Below are 22,818 nucleotides of genomic sequence, written 5' to 3'. Positions count from 1 at the left end.
TATAAAGCCATGTGAATGGAGGTCTCCTTTTCCCGACAATGCAGAAAGACCAGCTGCCTGCCTGCATTCTACTTCTAAAAACGTGGGAACTGAGATCCCACTGGGTGGAGGTTTAAGAAGCTAGGAGAGACTTCAAACCTAATGCCCACTGTGTCATCTTGCAGTTAGACAAGAGTTTAACCAAACAGGATATTATGTTATCATGTTACAATGACTACTGTTAACAGTTGCTGAACTGTCACTTATGTACCTGGGAGTAGGCTAAATACTTTGCATAAACATTTTACTTAATCCTTACAACAATCCTATGAGAGGCACTGTCATTCTCACTTTGAAGATAAAAAACCTGATGAAATGTGGGTTTCAGTAATACCACCCAGTATGTAAGAGAACCAGGACTCAGAGCCAGGCCTGTCTGACTCCTGAGTCCATGTTCCAACCTCTTGCTACTCTGCCTCCTCCTGTCTCTTGCTGGGTCGATGAATAGGTAGGTATCAAGACCAATTCTTGCAGCTTCTAAAACTTACTCATTATTGCCTGAAATCAAAAGTGGTTAAAGGGACTTAACCACATAGACTGACTTTTCTTAAGGAAGCTCTTAGATGAAGGATCGGAAAGGAAGTTCAAAAGGCAGTCCCTCAAACCAAGAGCTATGCATTTTGGCCCAAACTTTTCAGTACAACTCATCTGAGAATAAATGTCCAAACACTAACCACACACACAGTTCTTAATCATGTTCCTCCTGGTTCCAACAATGACTTGAACTGAAAGCTGTTTCAATTAGTAAGATTTTTATGCAATCTCCAAAATAAGCCAAAAGGCTTACTTTGGCCCTGCAATTGTTATTTTGTTTTTATAAATTCCTCCACTGTATTATTTCCTCCCTTGAAGAATTCCTAAGGCAAGTCCATTTCAGACAGCTTTTAAATCATATTGGATTTACTGCCCAGTTATACCATTGTCTTATCCCTCTTCACTTTGTCACACAAGTTAGGAAGTACATTTGTGTTTGCATTGTTTCTGAAGGGCAAAAAGAACCCACCAAAATTATGCTCCAAGATACAGAGCAAGACTTAAGATGATCATCTTTTATTGAAGAGTGTTTAAGCAAAACACAATTGCTTCATTTCATTGGGAGAGAGGCTAATTTTAGAGGATTTTGGTTGGTCTTACTTAGGTCAATTAAATTGTGATATAACAAGATCCCAAAGACCTGCTCAATGCCAGCTGAACTTTAGACTCAAAAAGCTCACATGATTTGTGTTAACAGCCAGAAAACTCTACCTTCCCCCAGCTGCCATATACTCAAGTCATTATCCTACAATCTGAGGAGACAGATGTAGGATTAATAATTTATCACCTTCCTGTACTGCAATGTAGTTAAGAATATAGGACAGTTTGGCAGGAGAAAGTTCTTGCTGAAGGCTCATCACTATGAGATTTATTCCATTAGTCATCCACCTTAAATTAGATGCCCAGCAGATACAAGAAGAGCAGGGATATAATGCCCTTTAAAAACTCTCCTGAAAATGCTTTTCTCCTAAGGATAAGACCAATGCATGATCAAGATATATTACTCTCTTAAAAGAAAAAGATACCACTTGGTCTGTCTGGTACAACAGGGGCTACAGCCCTCAAAGTACAATCAAACAATAGGGGCAAAGGAGGAAAGTGAGTGCAGGTGCCTCTGTCTGTCAGGGGCAAATGCAGGTAGTTATGAGAACAAAAAGAAAATAGCAACAAATGGGGAAAAGACGTCTTGCTAAGCCAGAAGCTGCCTTTGTCCCAACTGTAGTCTCTACGGGAGGTTGAGGGTCCCACCCAGAGTTTGGGATGAATTAAAAAATAAATATGGCAGGGGTGCCTGGCTGCCTCAGTCAGTAGAGCATGTGACTTTGATTTCAGGGTTGTGAGTTTAAGCCCTACGTTGGGTGTAGAGACTACTTAAAAAAATTTTTTTTAACTAAACAAATATGGCAGTTAGAGGTAAATGGAGATCAAAATATCATCTTTATAATAAGCGATAAGGTGACTGGGGAACATAGCTTAGATGTACAACCACATACTGGCTTTCTAATACTTTCCTGTACTTAATTAAACTTACCCAGTTGGACACAGGCAGGCTATCCTGGAATGGGCAGACCAGTTAGAGCACGGCAGAACGTATGCAAATCCTGAAGACAGGCCATTCCATACAATAGGAGTCTTTTTCAACCTCACCAATCAGAAAAAAAGTCACTCATCCATTCAGATAGAGAGCCAGAAAAAAGGCAGAAAAAAGAGCTAAAATCACCTTCCAAATATTGTTCTCTCCTGGGAAGTGAAGGGCCCACTTAATGAGCCAAGAATGAAAAATAGGGTAGAAAAGAACGATTCTCCTCAACATGTATATTCCAACGTGGTGTCATTTCCAGCATTATTTTTAGGTTAATCCAACAAACTGTTATTGCTACCTACTATGTGCTAGATTCTTGGTGTGTAACTGTCATTAAGACAGTTTCTTGAAGCAGACACATAAGTGAGTAACCATAGTAGCCATCTGCTCCCAGCCACATCTGCTATGATTACTTAGGTTACTTACTTAGAACACAGGTTACTGCCTGGCATACCTGGTACCAGACTCACCATCTACAATAAATAACTATAAAACTGGACAGAATATACAAAACAACTGTTCTTAGTCAGGAGATAACAGCCAGTACAAGGCTGCAATCCCCGAGAGAGATTGCAGAAGAGAGGAAACTTGAAGTGAGCCCTACCACTGCCCAGGTCTCCAGGGCCAACTTCCCAACCACAGCACCAAAAGCTGGAACCCAAACAGAACACAGGGGGCTTGCTGAGCCCAGCAAGCAGAGATATGAATTTGGCTAAAATCTGAGTGGTGAGACACTGGAGAGGAAGGAGCTGTGAAAAGAGGGAGCCCCAGAAGTCCTTAGGGAGGGTCCCCTGCCAGGCTGAGAGCTGGAATGTAAAGGCACAGGGCAAGACTCGAGGTTTATGAGATAGCAGATGCTACAGGGCAGAGAGGGGAACAGAATCACTAGAGGTCAAGCAGCGCTGGGGGTAAGAACAGGAGCACTTTGGAATTTGGCTCTGCCAGAGCGAAGAAGTCACATTAACACCACAGACGAGCACACACCAGAAAGACCTCACCTCAGGACTAAGGACCACACTCTAGAGCAAGACCCACTCTGAATCTCTCCTCACAAAGCCTAACACACACAGTACAGCATGATATAATAACAGAGAGCTGTAAGACACTACAAGAACATTAAAGAGTAAGTTCAAACTGGAGGTCTCAGAATATATCAGAAAGGAGCTTATGTTTACCTGAATCAGACAACCTCAGTGAGAAGACTAACGGCACTCTGCACGAGACAGGACTCTACAGTGACGTGAATGTGGAGGAAAGAAAAGAGTGTGGAATGACTCAGGGATTTCTACCTCAGAACGCAAGAGGAGGTGGTCTTTTCACTGTTATAGGGAACACAGGAGGAAGAAGGACAAAGGACCATGGGTTTGGTCTTGATACATTAAGTCGGAGGCAGCTGTGAGCCATCCAGTTGGAAACATATGACATGCAGGTGGGTATGTGCTCTGGAAAGGAGTGAATGAACAGCTATGGATTTGGGAGTAGACGGCACACGTCTTAACAGTTATGGGAAAAAATGAGGCTACCCGGGGGGCACACACAAGAGTTAGATAAGAAAGGGTAGAAAAAGAACCCTGAAGAACAAAACACTGAATAAACAAGCTGACAAGGGAGTGAGGGAAGGATAATTAGAAAGTTCAGTGAACGGGCTGGAAGGGGAACAAAGAACAGCACTGCACCCCTGTACCTTTTCACTTACCACGGCACGGTATTCATATGGCTACTCCCTCATCAAACTGGGAGTTCTTCCAGGGCAGGAACTGTGTTGTACTCATCTTTATCACCCTTGTTCCTAGCCTAGGACCAAACTGCCAGTAAGTTCTCAAAAACCAGTTATGAGGGGCGCCTGGGTGGCTCAGTCGGTTAAGTGTCCGACTTCGGCTCAGGTCATGATCTCACAGTTTGTGAGTTCAAGCCCCGCGTCAGGCTCTATGCTGACAGCTCAGAGCCTGGAACCTGCTTCAGATTCTGTGTCTCCCTCTCTCAGCCCCTCCCCTGCTCACACTCTGTCTCTGTCTCTCAATAATAAATAAACGTTAAAAAATTAAAAAAAAAAAAACAGTTCTGAATTGAATGCTTTCTCTTATTTATTAACTAATACTTACTAATTGGGTGATCTACTTCTCAGAAGCGGGGGAATGTCAGTAGAAGTTTTCACAGCCAACTGTTAGCTTTAGGCCTACATGAGCCTTGGTGACTCCATAGTTTAGGTTTCCAATGCTGGTTCAGGCCCTCTCACCACACACACACATACACACACAGGCATAGCTCTTCAGATGTACATATGCTTTCTTTAGATATGTTAATATATTTGTGAATATTTTAATCAGATCTCATTTCTCTCAAAGGCATTGTGTCTCCTTAAAGTGCCCTCACATACCTCTGATCTGATTGTGCTAATTTTAAGTTTTAACTCTCAAGCGATAGATTATGTTAATTTTAAAGTTTAATTCTCAAAGGACGATTCCCTTATTTCTAATTTATTAACTTATTCAGTCAACAGATATTTTTATGGTGCACCTACTATATACCAAGCACTCGGCACCTGCTAGGAATACCTAGTAGAAGTAAAACAGGCAAAACTTCTGCCCTTAAGAAGCTGACATCTATTGCAGGAATTTCCAAATTCTTGGAATCACCTCATTTTTGTCTCCCGATACTGACAGTCCCCAGGTGCAAAATGGTATTTTTTAAAGGATTTTACTTCTTTTTAAGTAATCTCTATACCCAACATGGGGCTCAAACCTACAACCCTGAGATTAAGAGTCATATGCTCCACCAATTGAGTCAGCCAGGCGCCCCCCCAAATGCTATTTTTAAGCCATTTAACAATGACACTAAACAGAGAAATAGTGATTCAATGGCCTACAAGGAAAACACAGAGTATCTTTTATCAGACAAACTATAATCACTACTTTCTAGCAGTGGGCTTCAGCACTGAACCCAGAAACTGAAATAAAAAAGAAACCTACATAAGTCAGCAGGTACCTGGGGTGCTGCTAGAGATGGAGTGAACTGCCAAGTGGTAAACAGGAAGGGGGATAACGGGAGACCTGCCTTATTTTGGTCAGTTTTTCAGGATTAATCCATATAATCCAGGGGTACCTGGCTGTGCTGACAGCTCGGAGCCTGAAGCCTGATTCGAATTCTGTGTCTCCCTCTCTCTCTGCTCCCCCCACCTCCCTCCCTCCCTCTCTCTCTCTCTCTCTCAAAAATAAATAAACATATAATCCATAAGCTAAATGACAACAGCAAAGAATCAAGAATGTATTTTTTGAGGGAACACTTAAGGGCTCAGATAAAAACTGAACAACTCACTAGTAGATAAATACTGACTCAGGCTACCAACAGCAGGTTTTCGCTGCTATTATTTTGTTGTTGCTTTGTCAGGTAGGTTTTTTTACCCTTATTAAAAAAAAGGTAATACATGTACACTGAAAAAAAGATGGAAAACGCAGAAATTGTACAGAGATAATAATTCCACTGCTCAAAAAATATACAAACAGGGGATGCCTGGGTGGCTCAGTTGGTTAAGCATCTAACTCTTTTTTTTTTTTTTTTTTTTTTTTTAACGTTTGTTTTTTTTTTATTTAGTTTTGAGACAGAGAGAGACAGAGCATGAACAGGGGAGGGGCAGAGAGAGAGGGAGACACAGAATCGGAAGCAGGCTCCAGGCTCTGAGCCATCAGCCCAGAGCCCGACGCGGGGCTCGAACTCACAGACCGCGAGATCGTGACCTGAGCCGTAGCCGGACGCCCAACCGACTGAGCCACCCAGGCGCCCCAGCATCTAACTCTTGATCTCTGCTCAGGTCATGATCTCAGGAACCATGAGATCAAGCCCCATGTTGGGCTCTGCGATGACAGTGCAGAACCTGCTTGGGATTCTCTCTGCTCCTTTCCCATTTGCAAGCATGTGATCTCGCTCTCCCAAATAAATAAACTTTAAATATATACACATATCATATATATATATATATATATATATATTATATACACATACATACACACACAATTATGTATCTTGTTTCAAGCTTCCTATTACATAAAAGTACTTTTCTCTTTGCACAAAATTGGCACCATAGTGGACATGCAGTTGTATATCCTCCTCTTTTTTTTTTAATTCTTTTTTTAATGTTTTTATTTATTTTTGAAGGAGAGACAGAGCATGAGCAGGGGAAGAGCAGACAGAGAGGGAGACACAGAATCCGAAGCAGGCTCCAGGCTCTGAGCTGTCAGCACGGAGCCTGATGCGGGGCTCAAACTCACAAACTGTGAGATCATGACCTGAGCCAAAGTCAGATGCTCAGCCCACTGAGCCACCCAGGTGCCCTTATCCTGCTCTTATTACTTAACATGAGGAGCATTTCCCATGTACTTACTCTCCTGAACTGTGAACTCTGAAGCTGGATAATATGCCACATGTGGACATGCTGTAATTTCATCACACTCCTACTGTTGGGCAGGTTGTAGCAATGCTTTACAACATACAATAAACGAGTGTTGATGAACGTCCTCATTCACAACCATCTAAATATATCCTTGAGATAAACTCCCACAAGGGGAATTACCAGGTCAAAAGATATGAACTTTTTAAGGATCTTGATATTTATGCCAAAAAGTTCTCTGTTCAAATTTCCCAGGATAGCATGAGGGCAACCACATCACCCTTCGGGAGCACTAAATATTTTTACTTTGATCTTCATCAGTATGATAGGCTAAAAAAAGATATCTCACTTTAATCTGTTCTTTGGGGGTACATGGCTGGCTCGGTCGGTGGAGCGTGCAACTCTTGATCTTGGAGTTGTGAGTTCAAGCCCCACATTGGGAGTAAAGATTACTCAGTTAAAAAAAAATCTAATCCGCAGTTCTCTGGTTACTAACAAGAAAGTACATTTTTAAAAATGCTAATAAATCATTTTACTTTCTTATTTATGGTACTGTCTCTTTTCTATCCTCTGGGTACATCATTTATTCATTTTTCCTATTAAGATATTATGTTTTTTTGGGGCACCTGGGTGGCTCAGTCAGTTAAGCATCCAACTTCACCTTAGGTCATGACCTCGTGGTTCACGAGTTTGAGCCCCACATTGGGCTCTGTGCTGACAGCTCAGAGCCTGGAGCCTCCTTCAGATTCTATGTCTCCCTCTCTCTCTGCCCCTCCCCCGCTTATTCTCACTCTTTCTCTCTCTCTCTCTCTCAAAAATAAATAAAACATTTAGAAAAGTATTAAAAAATATATTATGTTTTTTAAAACATTGATGTGTGGGGCATCCAGATGGCTCAGTTGGTTAAGTGCCTTGGTTTCGGCTCAGGTCATGATCTCAGCATTCCCAAGTTTGAGCCCTGCATCAGGCTCCGCGATCAGTGCAGAGCCTGCTTAGGATTCTCTCTCTCTTCCTCTCTCTCTGCCCCTCCCCTGCTCGTGCACATGTTCTCTCTCTCTAAATAAATAAATAAACTTAAATAAATAAAATAAAATATTGATGTGAAAAAGCTCTGGTAAGTTAAAATATATAACAAATCTGTCATGTGTTACCTGCACGTGACCTCAGTTTGAACACACATGGTTCTTGGTTCTTCCACAGTAAAAGCTCCAAACTTTTCTAAAATAAAACTAGTAAAATCTAATCTGCACCAGAACCACTCCTAACAATACCACCTTTACACCTCTATACTCAATCTGCTCACTGTTGTTGTTTTTAAGCAGCAAGCTGAGGGGATACTAAAGACTAGCACAGTAGCCCACAGTACTCTGTTTAACCAAGTGCTAGATTGGAAATACAGAAACAGAAGTAGAAATGCTTCTTCCCCCCTGTACATGGAATCCCTCAAATAACAAGCTGCTCATCATGGTTCAGGATAAAAAAACTATCTTTGGTCCTCCGGAAGACTATCTGTGGTTGGAAGACAGAGAGTAACAGAAGAATAGGAGCACAGGCTATTGAGTGAACAAACCAGAGTTTAACTCCTGGCTCTGTCGTGACTTCTTGCTGTATGACCCTAGGCGAGTCATTCCACCTCTCTGGGCCTCAATTTCCTTATGTATAAAATGAGACTAAAACTATCTGTTTTAGGATTATCATAGGAATTAAGTGAGATAAGATATGCAATGTTTATAACCAAGGGTCTGGTATGTGGTAGGTGCTCTTCAAAAAAATGCAATTTTCCTACCCTGATGGTGCTAAATCACTTACTTATTTAACTCAAATGATCTTACATAAAATGTTGGCCTGAAATAGTTAGCTGTCCCAGCAAAGCATCATCTGGGTAAAAAAACATTTAGGTCAGCTTTCTGTCAACTGCAATTTCCACTGCTCTAATTATGCAATCATCAACCACCACTGCAGAACAACAAAAACTCTAAAGCTGATGTCACTGAAATTGCTAAATACAGTAATTACTTGATTCTCTAGATCATGACCACCAACTCCTTTAGGAAAACAACAGAAATCTTTGGAATTATAGGAGCAAAAGGCTGATTCCTTATCCCAGACAGTGGTCTCTATAACACAAGGCTTTTTGGTCACTGCCCAGAATGGCAGCATACTCCAAAGTCTCTCCGAGATGGCTGTTCTCCCACATTCCATACTCTGAAAAGGACAATGTCAACAAAAGAACTAAAAGAAAAAATGATTTCAAGAAACAGTATCCCTTGAAATGTAACCTTCGCACTTTTTCCTGGCAAGAGGTTCCAGCCTGGTGAGATAATCTCTAGGAAGAAAGCATACTTTATGAAATCTATCAGCATAACCCTTTTCTACAGAAAAAGCAAGGAACACATTGTCCCTGTAAGTGAAGATTCCTTTAGAAAAGAAAAAGAAGCAAAGTATCTTTATGAAGCATCTATGTTCACAGTGCTGTACTACACACTTTAATTATGGTATCACTCCTATCAAGCTACAAGGTGAAATCTTATCCTTCTTTACAGACAATAGGTAACTTGCTCAAGGTTTTACAGTTATTACGTAGAAACATCCAGAACCAGGACCCAGGTCTTCCCAACTTCCAAATATTTTTATTTCTTTTTTAAGTAGGCTTCATGCCCAGGGTGGAGCCCAACTCGGGGCCAGAACCCATGCCTCTCTGATCAAGACCTGAGCTGAGATCAAGAGTCAGATGTTTAACTGACTAAGCCATCCGGGCATCCCTCAAATGTTTTTCTTTTCATGACATCTTCACCAAATCTTAAAATTATCATGCCAATTCCCTCTTATGAGAAAGAATCCAATTTTAATTGTGGTTCCAAAACAAATAAACCCAACAAACTAAGTGTCCACCAAAAGGATGACCGTTTCTCTCAATTAGAAGATTGCTTTTCTACCTCCTCCTAGTCTTTAATATGAACTGAAAGACTCATACAGTTTAAATCTATAAAGAAAATGGTACCTGTTGACAACCACAGAGCACTGAAGCAGAAGCAAGTAAAAAACAGGTACAGGCTTCTCAACCATTTCACAGATAGCTGCCAACAAAATCCTGATAAAATCCAGGAAGCAGGGTTTGGCTTGACTCCCAGCCTCTTCTCCATGGCCTTCCAGACAGACGGAACCCGTTCACTATAAAGATAGAAAGGGAAGAAATTATATGCCAAGTAATTAATAATTGATTCCTGGAAATGTAGAATTCTAGAGAATGTGACAGCCTAGAGGGAAGAGAAATTTCAAGTTTATCTTTCACTGCTCATACCTGCCTGTAAATTTTAAACCTGAGCTTTGACAAAGCCTATAATTATCAGGATAAAAACATAGCAAGGGGTATGAAATGAATCCACTGTAAAACTGAAACATTTTATGTTCTATTATTTTCTAAGCTAACAGTAAATCATCTATGTGGAAGAATGGAAAGAGCGCTTGCCTGAAGAAAAAAAAGATCTGAGCTTCAGTTCCAATTCTGCAAGTAACAGCTTTGTGACTTTGACCAAACACACCTTCTTATTTATGAAGAGTTTCGACTGTCAGAGGCAAACTAAGCTGAGAGTTTTGTCTAGCTGTGCTTTAAAAAAATAAATAAATAATACTGTGACTATCTTTAGGAAGTACATGCACTCTCCAGTTTATTACTGCCCCACCACTATGACCTTAAAAATCTATCCAAATTACACTTCAATGTCACGTCCCTGATCCCTAGAATCATCTGCAATTCCTGACTTGAATTCATATAGACACTCAAATATTTACACAGTTCCTATTATGTGCTAGGCATCGTGCTGGCTACTCTAGAATCTAGGAGCTGGATAATTTAGGTCCCTTCCAGAGAAAAAATGATTTTCATCTGTTTCTTCTCTTATACAACTTCCCTACATTGTATAAATTATTATATAAATCTTGGCAATATCATGAGGGTTGGTTGAGTTCTGAGGAAGCAATTCAAATTCTTCTGTCCTAAATGTGCACCTGTCACCCACATGTGGCAAATGGTAGACTCCGCCCTCCACCCCCAGCCAGCATACAGGGAGACGGGCATCACATGAAGTCAATATTGACTAATACCAGGAAACAGACACATGCACACACACAGCTGCAAAACTGAGGCACGGCCCACCCAAGAAAAGGCTTTCTCCGAGCCTTAAGCAACTGAAGTACTTCTTCCTCATTCACTTCCATCCATTCTGATTTCTAGCAGTTTTGAAGTTGTATGTTAGGGAGCAGGGGGCTGAAAGATGTGCGGGCCAGTGACATGTTCAAGAGATTGTAAAATGGAGCCCAAGTTAGAAAGTATATCCAGCAACTTCTCTAGCCTCTCAAGATGGAACAGTGAGTGTGCACGTGTACGTGTGTGTGTGTATGGATCTCACCCAACACATTTCTGCCTACCACAAAAGGATTTTAAATTCAAAGTGACTCAACACCTGTCATCAATAGCGTGACAGGTGGGCGACAGAAGCATAAAAGAAATGAATAGGTTTTGAAAATGGGCGTAACAAACACCATTGGATTAGCAAGCTGATCAGAAGTGCAATGTCTTACAAACCATGCATAAGAGGCAGAGCTCTTTTCAAATGAACTCCCAACCAGCCAAGCCTCTGAAATCTACAACTGCCTAAGGGTGCAGATCACTGCTAGGGTCCAGTCAAAGCCTTGCTGACCAGAGGCAAGAACAACACAATCACCAAGATCCAAATGGTTTGTTACAGAATCAAAGGGTAAAAACCCAGAGAGAGAACACACACCCCCACAATACTTGACAAATGAAAATCTAGAAAAGCTTGCAATAGTTTTGGCATTTAGGGCGTTACAAGTACACCCGAAATAAAAGCACTCTCTGTTGCAGCAGCTGTTCAGACAGAGAAGGGGGTAATGTTTACTTAATCCTTCAGGTTGATGGGGGATGTATCATAGTTCAGTCTGTCAGCTACATACGTGGAACTCCATTTATGTACACAGCGATAAGATATGTTTGAACAACGACAGAGCAAGTCTGAAACAGCCTATTCAGCTGGTATGAGTAATCAAGAATAAAGCTCTTTTAAAAAAAAATCTCAGATATTTGGGAAAGTTACAGAACAGACTGCCATGAATAACTTTGCTTATATTTGCAGGCATTGTTTTCCAAATAGCTGGAAAAATGAACAGATTGTTCTGGGAGGTCGTCTTTCCAATTTGTTCTTAGCTCCCAGTCTGTTAATCACAGAAGAAAGCATAAGGAGACTCAGCTAATGCTGTTCACTAACTGCATCTATTGTCGGTTGGGCACAAGCATCAGGAGGTGAGAGAAGGAAAAGCGTTTTTGGAACCGCCTGAGGTGTTCTTTTGACTTCCTTCATTTCACCTTTGTGCCCACCGCAGACACCACAGAACCCCTCTGTGGGGAATAATTTTCTAAAGTCCGGAATAAGGCAGGTTTCGCATGATAATTTACACGTCGTGCTCAACCCCGCCCCCCTTGTTCTGCATCAACTTTCTATCTTGGTGGGGAGACCGAACACCAGAGACAGCAGCTAAAGACGAGGCTGCAGAAGTCGAGGGAAGAAGGATAGCAGCGCCCCGAGCCCGGTCTGTCAGGGGATGGAGGATGCTGCATGACCAGGCGTGGGCCTGAAAGAAGCAGGGTCTGGGACTCGAGCCCCGCACCTACAGAGCCAAAAGCAGCTGGCTGCCCTAGCCGGGCCAGGAGCGCCACCTCCGGGTCCCAACACCCGGCCAGCGCACCCTCAGAAATAGCCCGTCCCGCTTGCCCCTCCCCTGAGCTCGAGGTCCTCGGCCTGGCAGCCAGCCGCCCCCGGCCACCTACCGGGGCTCAGGGCCACACAGCGGGGCCCCGGCTCTCGGCGGCCTCCGCCTCCTCCCGGTCCATGGGGTCGGGGCCCCAACCTTCGCTCCCCTCACCCGGAGGAGGAGGAAAAAGAAGAAGGTAGTGTGGGCTCCCCACCCGGACAGCTCCCTCTCGCCTCAGCCTCCCAGGACAGCGACAGCGGCCGGAAACGCCGCCTCCTCCCACCTCCCTGGGCTCAACCCGGAAACACACTCTTCTTGCTAACCAGCCCTCCTGCCCCCACCCCCACCCCCGGAAGCTCAATTCCAGCCGCGAGCCAGAGGGGGAGGTGAGGCAGTGCTGAGGGACAGAACTACGCACGAGCGAAGGAGCCTGGGCCGCCAGGCTGTCGCCTCCTGCTCTCCGCAGTCTGCTCCTTCGCTTGCCCTGCGCGAGCCCCAGGCCCCAGACTCGGGCAATACCCATAAGCAAGATGGCGGCAACGGTGGCACCCCCCTACGGCTTAGCGCCCAGGTGTGCCATTGGCCAGAGCCCGGAGTGAAGCCGCCGCGGATTGGCCGAGAGCTCTGCGGGGGTGGGGGTGGAGCTGCAGCCGCCTGGAGCCGGGAGTGGGCAAAGCGGCGTGAGCAGCGGCCCCAGGCTCCAGGAGCATCGCGCTCGGAGAAGATTTCGCCGCTCGGGGCCGCAGCCTGGTGAGCTCAGCCCCCTTCAGGCCCTCCCCTGCATCCCAAACAGGGCCTCGCCGAGCCGGCGCTGATCGATGCCGACACACCCCGGGGACCCTATCGCGACTCCATCGCGCCATATCGCGACATCATCGTGCCCTGTCGAGACTCCATTTTGTCACAGCCCTTTTCAATATATAGCTATATATTTTTTTTTAATTTGCCCTGTCATCTTTGGGGGCTGTCCATGTCGTGATTTTGCCGTGATCTCTCCGTGACATCACCGCGCCATCGTGAAGTGTGATCTCATCGCCGCCCTGTCGTGACTTCATCAATGTCGTGTTGTGACCTGGCTGCGGCGGGACAGGTGGTGACCGCCAGGAACCCTCTTCCCCTTCTCATCTCCCCATCTCAGCAGCCCCGCTTCGATTATCCGGCTTTTGGATTCTCCGTTGTCCTGGGAGCTACCCCGGACCCCTTCTTGCTTCTCCAGCCCCTGCCGGCATCCACTGACTGGTAGCGAGCAGGGAGGGCGAGGAGAGGGAATGCAAAGGGTTAATGCTGCTGCTGCTGCTGCTGCTGCTGCTGCTGCTGCTGCTGCTGCTGCAGCTTGTGCCCGAGGGAGGGAAAGGAGAGGAGGCAAGGAGCCTGCGGGGGCGTTTGAGAGCCCTGGCTGGAGGGGTGGGGCCCGCAAAGGGGCCTCTAAGCCTTCCCTGGTCAGTACCCTGCATCCTCACTTGTGCTGAAGCTTGTCTCCTGCCTGTTCTGGAGAAGGGAGGGGAAAGGAAACCTAGGATGCCCTTTTCCCTCATATCAGCCTGAGTCCGGATAATCGAACTTCACCCATGTATGTCTCCATTCCTTCCTGTCTGTCCTCACCACTCCCTCCTGGTGTGCTTGGGTGGAAGGAGATAAAACCAGGCCTCTGGTGCCAGGGGGCAGCTGAGCAGTGGGGCCAGCCCCCCTCCCACTCCTGGGAGATTGGTAAGGAGAGCTGTCCAGCTGAGCAGCGGGATGCATGGTCCCTCTTTCCCGCTTTCCGGAGGTGACCTTGGCCAGGGTCCCTTCTTCATTCCTAAGGACTTGAGGGTCCAGCACCTTTAAGGGGCTCCCCACAAGGGAGGTCAGTCTTGAGGAACCCATCCCTCCTGATCCTCCCCTCCCTCTGTGCTAATCCCTCCCTCCATCCTCCACTCCCACCCCCACCCCTCCTCTGCAGAGGGATGCTCAGTCCCTCTTGTGTTCACAGTTGGGCAAGGCGGGCATCATGGCCTCGGATTGTGAGCCAGCTCTGAACCAGGCAGAGAGCCGAAACCCCACCCTGGAGCGCTACCTGGGAGCCCTCCGTGAGGCCAAGAATGACAGTGAGCAGTTTGCAGCCCTGCTGCTAGTAAGGACCTGACTGAAAATTGGGAGGTGGGAAGGGCTGGGTGGTTGGGTCCCCTAGGAATGGGGTCAAAAAGTCCCAGAGGATATATAGGTGGTCCTGGCATTCCCGGAGGCACCAAGATGCCTGCCTTTGGACTCTTCATTGCTCCCCTAAGTGTGGGAGCAAAGGGGAGAATGGGGGTGAATAAGGCGTAGGGCCTTAGAAGCCTTGGAGGAGGCTGCCTGGGTCTGCTCTTTGGGGCGTCCCGAAGCAGATGGGAGCTGACTCATAGGGTGACAGCAGCAGGTAGTAACTAGTGCAGAGTACTTGAGGGCTGGGGATGATTGCTCTGGGGGTGGAGAGAGTAGCAGAACTAGAAGTAACTGGGAAGGGGTCCCAGGGGATGGCCAGGATGGCAGTAGGTAGGTTGAGGGTGAAGGAGCTGGTTTGGGGCTTAGCCCTGTTGGAAGAACCGGGCTGGGGCCAGCAGAGCAAGAGCTGCAGTGCTGGGAAGGGGGGGTTGATGTGTGGGGGGTGAAGGGAGGAGGGAGTACAGTCTCTGCTTGTTTGCCATGGCAACAGGGAGAAGGCTCCAGAGTCAAGGGCTCACACTGCAGCAGAGGAGGTGTTGAGGTGAAATGTAAGGGGAAATGTTTTGACAGGCAGAGTGGCAAGACACAGGAGCCATTTCCCCTGAGAAGGTGGCGGGAATGGATCAGAGGCTTCTCTGGGGAGGGGGGTGAGAGCAATTAGGGCGAGACCCTAAATCCTTGGGGGATTTTAAACTGAGCTCTAAGCCCAAATCAGGTTGCCAGCTTCTAGATTAGACATCAGAAAGAACTTCCCGAATGACTGAGTGATGAAATGGCAGAACGAGTAGTTGAGGATTGGACCTCCCTTCTGTATACGTAATCATAAATGAGGGATCCCAGAGGTCACAACCATCTGTCTCCCTGGGGTGGGGAGGGAAGGAGCTGGACAAAATGACCTCTGGAGGCTTCCTGACCCCAGAGAGAATCACCTTCCATAACCACATCCTGGTAATGGTCACCGCCCAAGGGTGCAGGGGGCAGTCTTCCTTTCATCCTGCTGATAGCACATACCCCCCCCCTTAGGTGACCAAGGCAGTCAAAGCAGGTGACATCGATGCCAAAACTCGGCGGCGGATCTTCGATGCCGTAGGCTTCACCTTCCCCAATCGTCTCCTGACCACCAAGGAGGCACCAGATGGCTGCCCCGACCATGTTCTCCGAGCCCTGGGTGTGGCCCTGCTGGCCTGCTTCTGCAGTGACCCTGAACTGGCCTCCCATCCCCAGGTCCTGAACAAGATCCCCATCCTTAGCACCTTCCTCACTGCCCGGGGGGACCCGGATGATGCTGCTCGCCGTTCCATGATTGACGACACCTACCAGTGCCTGACAGCTGTGGCAGGCACACCCCGTGGCCCCCGGCACCTCATTGCTGGTGGCACCGTGTCTGCCCTGTGTCAGGCATACCTGGGGCATGGCTATGGCTTTGACCAGGCCCTGGCACTCCTAGTGGGGCTGCTGGCTGCTGCTGAGACCCAGTGCTGGAAGGAGGCGGAGCCCGACCTCCTGGCCGTGTTGCGGGGCCTCAGTGAAGATTTCCAGAAAGCTGAGGATGCCAGCAAGTTTGAGCTCTGCCAGCTGCTGCCCCTCTTTCTGCCCCCGACAACCGTGCCCTCTGAATGCCTCCGGGATCTGCAGGCCGGGCTGGCACGCATCCTGGGCAGCAAGCTGAGCTCCTGGCAGCGCAACCCTGCACTAAAGCTGGCAGCCCGCCTGGCGCACGCCTGCGGCTCCGACTGGATCCCAGCGGGCAGCTCCGGGAGCAAGTTCCTGGCCCTGCTGGTGAATCTGGCATGTGTGGAGGTACGGCTGGCACTGGAGGAGACAGGCACAGAAGTAAAAGAGGATGTGGTGACCGCCTGCTACGCCCTCATGGAGTTGGGGATCCAGGAATGCACCCGCTGTGAGCAGTCACTGCTCAAGGAGCCACAGAAGGTGCAGCTCGTGAGCATCATGAAGGAGGCCATCGGGGCTGTCATCCACTATCTGCAGCAGGTGAGGTATAGCGGCCCACGGAGGGAGTCTGGTGTGGGGAGAGCCAGAAGGCCAGGCAAAGGGGGAAGTGAATTGCACCTTAGTGTAATAGGAAGAGCGCAAGATGCCCACTCTGAGGGCTGATCCTGCAGCACTCCCGGGAGTAGAGTGGCCGAGCCTCCCTCTCCCTCCCTCCCTGAGCCTCCACACAAGCACCATACCACACACCATATGTGCACTCACATCACAGTACACACACACACACGCACACACACACGCACACAACACAGTGACTTCCCACTCACAACCCTCCCCCCAGTACACACACACTCCAAATCGAAGCAGTCTGTTCTGCTCAGCCTCTTGCACTGTTCCATACACCTGCACATACAAACTTGGCACGGAGCTGGGCAAAGGAGCAGGGCTGCCTGGTTTCTGGCCTCTGGAGAGATTCAGCTAACTCCTCCCAGGTCAGAGCTGCCGTAGAGGGAGTGTTTAGTTAGCTTTGGACCTGTGAGTTTCCTTCGAGCCTTGTGATACTTCAGAGGTGGGGGGAAAGGGGATGCAGTGAGTATGGGGACATGTTGTCCAAAGTCCAATTCGCTCAGCAGACATGCCCTGAGGGCCTGCTCTGTGCCAGGCCCCTGTTGAGCGCATCCTTCCCATGTGTTAGGTGCTGGGTACACAGGGCCTGCCTTTGAAGGGGTCACAGGCCAGAATTCCCTTCTAGTTGTGTTATTCCTAGGCTGGCTGGCATGCTGTCCCGGCCGGGGAGGGTCTCTGGTCCTACTCCATCTCACAGGGGTCCCATGGCAACAGGTGGGGCCAGAGAAGCAGAAGGAGCCCTTTGTGTTTGCTTCGGTGCGGATCCTGGGGGCCTGGCTGGCCGAGGAGACCTCATCCCTGCGCAAGGAGGTCTGCCAGCTGCTGCCCTTCCTTGTGCGCTATGCCAAGACCCTCTACGAGGAGGCCGAGGAGGCGAATGACCTCTCCCAGCAGGTGGCCACCCTGGCCATCTCCCCCACCACCCCAGGGCCCACCTGGCCAGGGGATGCTCTCCGGTGAGTTTGTAGTTAGAGTCTGTCCAGCCAGACTGTTCTAAAGAAAAGCATAACAGAGGGACACTTCCTCACCCCCAAACTGGTCTGTGCTGGGCTTCCTGATTGGGGCATGAGATTTCCTTTAGGATTATTTCTGTTTGTTTTGGGGGGCTTGTTCACACAGGACTCCTGGTCAGCCAAGTCTTCTTTGCCAACCCCAGATTTCTCTGTAAAGAGAGAACTCATGCTTATTGAGCATCTACGACACACCAAGCACTTTGTTCTACCCTTTACCAAAACAGTCTCATTTAGTTCACACAGCAAATCTATGACATAAGTCTCATCCACATCTTCAGGATGAGCAAACTGAGACTCAGGGTTAAAGTAACTTGCCCGCACATACACCATGTGGCAGAGCCCAAGTTCAAGCCTAGGCCTGTGCAGCACCAAAGCATGTGCTTTTCCTGTGGGACCTACAAGGAAGGATGTGTCCTTTCCCCCTGCTTTCATTTCTCTTAGGTGGGATGCCCCAAGAAAGGGAATCCTTGTGCCTTCATCTCTCCCCACCCCTTACACACCTGTTCCTTCCACCCCCCAGGCTCCTTCTGCCCGGCTGGTGCCACCTGACCGTTGAAGATGGGCCCCGGGAGATCCTGATCAAGGAGGGAGCCCCCTCACTTCTGTGCAAGTATTTCTTGCAGCAGTGGGAACTCACATCCCCAGGCCATGACACCTCAGTGCTGCCTGACAGTGTGGAGATCGGCCTGCAGACCTGCTGTCATATCTTCCTCAACCTTGTGGTCACCGCACCAGGGCTGATCAAGTGAGGCCGGGAAGGAGGTTGGAGGAAGCAAGGGGTGGGGGCTGCTCAGACTTGCCTCAGATCTCAGTCTCCTACTTTGCTTCCCTGTGCCCATGGGTTCCTGCTAGTGTTAGAGTGACAGGCTCTCAGAATAGACAGAGCCACCCCACATGAGGTTTTGGCATGTCTAGAACTCTTCTGGGCCTGTCTGCCTGCTCCAGCTATAACCCAGTCTCTGTTCCCCAGATGCCACGAATGGGCCCAAAGTTAACTCTTAACCCTGCTGTCTCATTTCTTGCGAAACCCTGCCTGGTGAAGCTGGGAGCCCAGAATCCCAGGTTTTCCCAGGCCTTGGTCTAGCTCAAATAACCCCTTCTCCCATTTCCACCCCCCACCCTTTCTCCCAGGCGAGATGCCTGCTTCACATCTCTTATGAACACCCTGATGACGTCGCTGCCCTCACTAGTGCAGCAGCAAGGGAGGCTGCTTCTGGCTGCCAATGTGGCCACCCTGGGTCTTCTCATGGCCCGGCTCCTCAGTACCTCTCCAGGTAAGCTCCGGGGACCCAGTCCTAATGGATACAGACAAAAGATCTGGGTGGACCTGTTATATTCTGGGCATAAGTCCCCATTTTCAGGAAATGGTTTTATAGAATTTTCCAACTAAGAGGAAATCTGTGAAGTGTGTCTCCATCCCCCACCCTACCCCACCCTTCTTCCCCAAATGATAGCATTCTTTTCCTTCTGAAGACTTTTAAGGCAAGGTCTGGTGGGTGTAAGTACAGGCCTGCTCAGAGGCACAGGCATAGGCACCTGAAATTCCCAGCAGCCCGAGTCTGAATCCAGTGTTTTCAAGGTGGAGCCGCCCCCACCCAGGGCTTGAGTCAGGAACCTTCTTCCTCCCCATTGAGGTTTTTCTCTGCTTAACACCTCACCTCCCTCGTGACAGGCTTCAGTGCTTTGGTGCCCCCTCTGCACATACCTTCTCTGCAACCCTGCCTCACTCTGGCTGTGTGAAGGAGGAGGGACGTCCCCTCCAGCCCCTGCCAGCCCTCTGTGTCTTCCACTTTGGCCGTGGGTGTCTGCTTGGGTCCCTCTGTCCCCGCCTGTTCCCTGTGCCCCATCTGTCAGGTTGGAGGAGCTGAGCAGATGCCCGGGAACAGTGTGTAATGAGCCTGTACCCTCAGCTGCCTATGTGTTCCCTGTGCAGGGATCCCAGTAGGGTCCTCCGGCAATGGGAAGGGAGCATGACCTAGTGATCCAGGAACCACCCCTGCGCTCTAACCCCATGCTCCCTCAGTCCCAGGCTGCATCACCTCAGCCTGAGTAGAGCCCCAGTGCTGTTAACCCACAGATGCCACCAGGCTGGACTAACAGCCTCCCTGAGAGGGTCCGCAGTACAGGGGTGAGCCTCTGTCTGGCAGGTAAGCCGAGCCCCATCACCAGCTCCTGGTCCCCCTGCCCCCACTCTGGCGCCCCCTTCTGGCCCAAGAATCAAATTGTTGAGACCGCCTTCGTCTGTAGGTCTCTAGGCCCGGCAGCGTCTCCCATCCTGCTCCCGTCCCACTGCAAAAAGGGCTGACCATGAGGTTGAGTGTACCAAGATTATCACATTTAATTCTCACAACCGATTTCTAAGATTAGCACTATTGGCCCCGTTTTACAAGTAAGGAAACGAGACCCAGAAAAGTGGATTACCCAAGGTCACCCAACTTCAAGTGAAGTTGAAGGTAGGGTTTGAGCCCAGGCAGGCTGGTCCTAGGCTCTGCTTCGGCTCCCAGAGTGTGTCCGCACAGGAGGGTAAAGTGAGGGTCTGGGAAAGCAGCTGGCCCACCAAGTTCATGCGCCCACTCCCTGCTTGCCTTCCAGCTCTTCAGGGAACACCAGCGTCCCGAGGTTTCTTCGCAGCTGCCATCCTCTTCCTATCACAGTCCCATGTGGCGCGGGCCACACCTGGCTCAGACCAGGCGGTGCTGGCCCTGTCCCCCGACTACGAGGGCGTCTGGGCCGACCTGCAGGAGCTCTGGTTCCTGGGTATGCAGGCCTTCACAGGCTGTGTGCCCCTGCTGCCCTGGCTGGCCCCGGCCGCCCTGCGCTCCCGCTGGCCACAGGAGCTGCTCCAGCTGCTGGGCAGCGTCAGCCCCAACTCTGTCAAGCCTGAGATGGTCGCCGCCTATCAGGGCGTCCTGGTGGAGCTGGCACGGGCCAACCGGCTGTGCCGGGAGGCCATGAGGCTACAGGCGGGTGAGGAGACAGCCAGCCACTACCGCATGGCTGCCCTGGAGCAGTGCCTGTCAGAGCCCTGAGCAGGTGTCCACTGGGGATAGACCCAGGGGCGTGCAGCAAGGGAAGGAGGGAGGAGGCATCTTCCCTGAAGCTCCCAAACTGGACCCCCCTCCCTAGACTCCCCCCACACACACACACGACATCCCAGCTTTCTGGCTTTTCCGAGGGCAAGGGCACAGTGCCCATCCCTCAAGTGTAAGGAACTGCGTCCCGCCCCCCGGGCCCCCACGGGGGCAGGGATTGGCTTGAAAAATCAACATAGCTATCGCTGCCAGGCCAGGGAATGTTGGAGCAGCCCCCAGGGAGGGGGGCACTAGGTGTCATTGTGCCCTGTGTCAGACTCCCCCACGGGAGGGAGGCCCCAGGATGGGATAGGGCTGGCAGGAGCTGGCTGCCTCAGCCCATGTGCCCTGCCGGCCAGGGCGTGGGCTCCCCTAGGCTGTGGTGCCCCCTCTAGCCTCCCAGTCCACGTCCTTCCAATTGGCCATTTGGCCCTTGCCCTTAGCCCCTTGGCAGAGAGCAGACTCAGGCCATTGACATCGCAGTTCTTCCTATCAACTTCAGTGACCCAGGGTCTGAACTGCCTCATCCTTCCAGGGAGACCTGGGGCAGACAGGCCTGGTGTGTGGGTGGGGAAACCTCCTTCCACCTGAGCTTCCTTGAGGGGACCCAGGAGTCCTTAGGCCCTGGCCTCTAAGCTTTTGTGTCATGTTGCAGCAGAGTGACGATGGGGGTTGGGGGGTTATTTATTTTGCCTGTCCTTATCCCTGCTTGGACACCTGAGCATCTGATCCCTGTCCTCCTAGTGCCATCTGGCTTGACTGGAGCCAGGAACAGGAGGGACACTTCTCCAGAATCCGCATGTTTCCCTAGTGATTGCACCCCATCACCATCGTGGTGCCTGGCTTTAATCCCCACCCCTGCTTAGGATCCCTCTCTGCAGAGAGACGCGACTGGCGACTCCAGCAGGGACTACTTTTCTTATGATCCCGGGGGACCCCCCCCCCACACAACCTGATCCCTTACTTCCATTTCCCCCTTCCTTCCCCCAGTGCGTTCTGTGATCGCCAAGTTCAAAGCTGTGCACATGCGGACACTCAATAAATGTTCATTGGTGACAAGATGGTTCCTGTGTGGTCTGTCCTGCACCTTCTCCCTTCCAAACTCGAGGAGCTCACAACTACCATTTGCTGAACACACACCCTGCCAAGCACGTTTCAAGTGTTATTTAGCCTGCCAGAGAACCCTGTGACACAGGCATTATTCCGATTTTACAGGTGAAGAAACCTAGGCACGGGTAGGTGGTTTGCTCAAGGTGATGCGCTAGTAAGGTGTCAGAGCCAAGACTGAGCAGGCCGTTGACCCCTCAGTCCACACCCTGTATTGCCAGAGCAGGATTGCAAATTCAGATGCTATGGTGGCCAGGCCTAGGTGCTCCTGTGTACAAATGAAGTGCTGACCTGGAGGGGTTCCAAGTAGCACTGTCACATCCTCCAATCTCTAAAGGTAAGTCAGAAACCCTAATTTTTATGCAAAATCCTGATTTTTGAATGTTGCTCATTTTTTTCCCCATGAAACCACTACTGCCTCAACAACATCTCCAGGCCAAATGTTTTGTACAGGAAAACATTTTAGGCAACCAGCTGTTCACCTCTGTTCTATGTCAGTGAGAAAGACAAGGGGCCTAAGAGCTTCAGCCCAAGACTGAAGTCAAGCCCCCACTGCTTCACCAGGCCTGAGCCCAGGCTCTCATTCAGGAGCCAGACCTGCCCCCAGCCCACATACCGCAGACGTCTCCACCGAGGCCAGTAAGCCAACAAGCATTCACTGAGTATGTCCCATGAGCCTGTCTGTGGTTGGCCATGCATGGACAGAATAACATTCATTTATTTATTAGATGTACTGAAAGTCATGTTCTTAGCACGGAGTCCCGGGGCAGTGGGGTGGGGGTTAGTATGAAAAGACAGACCCTACCCTCAAGCAACTTAAAATCTAGAGAGGAAACAGACAAGGCAACATCCCCTAGAGGTATAATCAGCTGCTTGTACGGGGGTCTGAACGAAGTAGGCTGGACCATGAGAGCCTCTCAGCCTGACTGAATATGTCTGGGAAAGCTCAGGAAGTATTTGCTCTGAGACATGGGGGTGAGGAGAGGCTTGCCAGATAGACAAACAGAAGAACAGCAGGTATAACGGCATGCGAGCTTAGGAATTGCACGTAGCTCATTA

General features: G+C 49.2%; 2 protein-coding genes across 10 annotated transcripts in view; one reads left to right on the top strand and one right to left on the bottom strand.

Annotated features, from left to right (window-relative positions):
• Positions 1–12,860, bottom strand: part of KIAA0319L (KIAA0319 like) — a 95,967-nt gene extending 83,107 nt beyond the window's left edge. For 2 of the 6 annotated variants that reach the window (XM_060622177.3, XM_060622176.3), the window contains exons 1-2: positions 12,385–12,597; positions 9,541–9,710 (exon numbers count right to left, since the gene is read on the bottom strand). In XM_060622177.3, the coding sequence (XP_060478160.1) occupies positions 9,541–9,682 (142 nt within the window). In that variant the 5' untranslated portion in view covers positions 9,683–9,710; positions 12,385–12,597. Of the gene's footprint in view, positions 1–9,540; positions 9,711–12,384; positions 12,599–12,726 lie in introns of those variants that run through there. The other 4 variants (XM_060622174.3, XM_060622173.3, XM_060622175.3 and 1 more) reach the window with 4 other exon arrangements.
• Positions 12,861–12,929: 69 nt separating this feature from the next.
• NCDN (neurochondrin) lies at positions 12,930–21,715 on the top strand. Of its 4 annotated transcripts, XM_060622181.3 has the most exons (8): positions 12,946–13,058; positions 13,331–13,398; positions 14,281–14,421; positions 15,516–16,484; positions 17,283–17,524; positions 18,102–18,326; positions 18,713–18,855; positions 20,174–21,715. In XM_060622181.3, exons 2-8 carry the CDS (start codon positions 13,366–13,368, stop codon positions 20,608–20,610), a joined length of 2,190 nt encoding a protein of 729 aa, XP_060478164.1. In that variant the 5' UTR covers positions 12,946–13,058; positions 13,331–13,365; the 3' UTR covers positions 20,611–21,715. The 4 variants fall into 4 exon arrangements, with proteins under 4 accessions (XP_060478165.1, XP_060478164.1, XP_060478163.1 ...); XM_060622182.3 differs by lacking the exon at positions 13,331–13,398 and having other exon boundaries at positions 12,930–13,058; XM_060622180.3 differs by having other exon boundaries at positions 12,946–13,398.
• Positions 21,716–22,818: the final 1,103 nt, after the last annotated feature.

The sequence above is a fragment of the Panthera onca genome, chromosome C1 (assembly GCF_046562875.1).
Source record: "Panthera onca isolate mPanOnc1 chromosome C1, mPanOnc1 haplotype 2, whole genome shotgun sequence".
NCBI lineage: Eukaryota > Metazoa > Chordata > Mammalia > Carnivora > Felidae > Panthera > Panthera onca.
The sequence above is the reverse complement of the archived record's forward strand: the minus strand, read 5'-3'. Positions and strand labels throughout refer to the sequence as shown.

Excerpts from the sequence above, each read along its gene's own strand:
- NCDN (XM_060622181.3), top strand. The coding sequence starts at position 13,366 with ATGTCGTGTTGTGACCTGGCTGCGGCGGGACAG. Across the intron at positions 14,422-15,515 it reads AGTTTGCAGCCCTGCTGCTA|GTGACCAAGGCAGTCAAAGC; the intron begins GTAAGGACCTGA and ends CCCCCCCCTTAG. Across the intron at positions 17,525-18,101 it reads TGGCCAGGGGATGCTCTCCG|GCTCCTTCTGCCCGGCTGGT; the intron begins GTGAGTTTGTAG and ends TCCACCCCCCAG.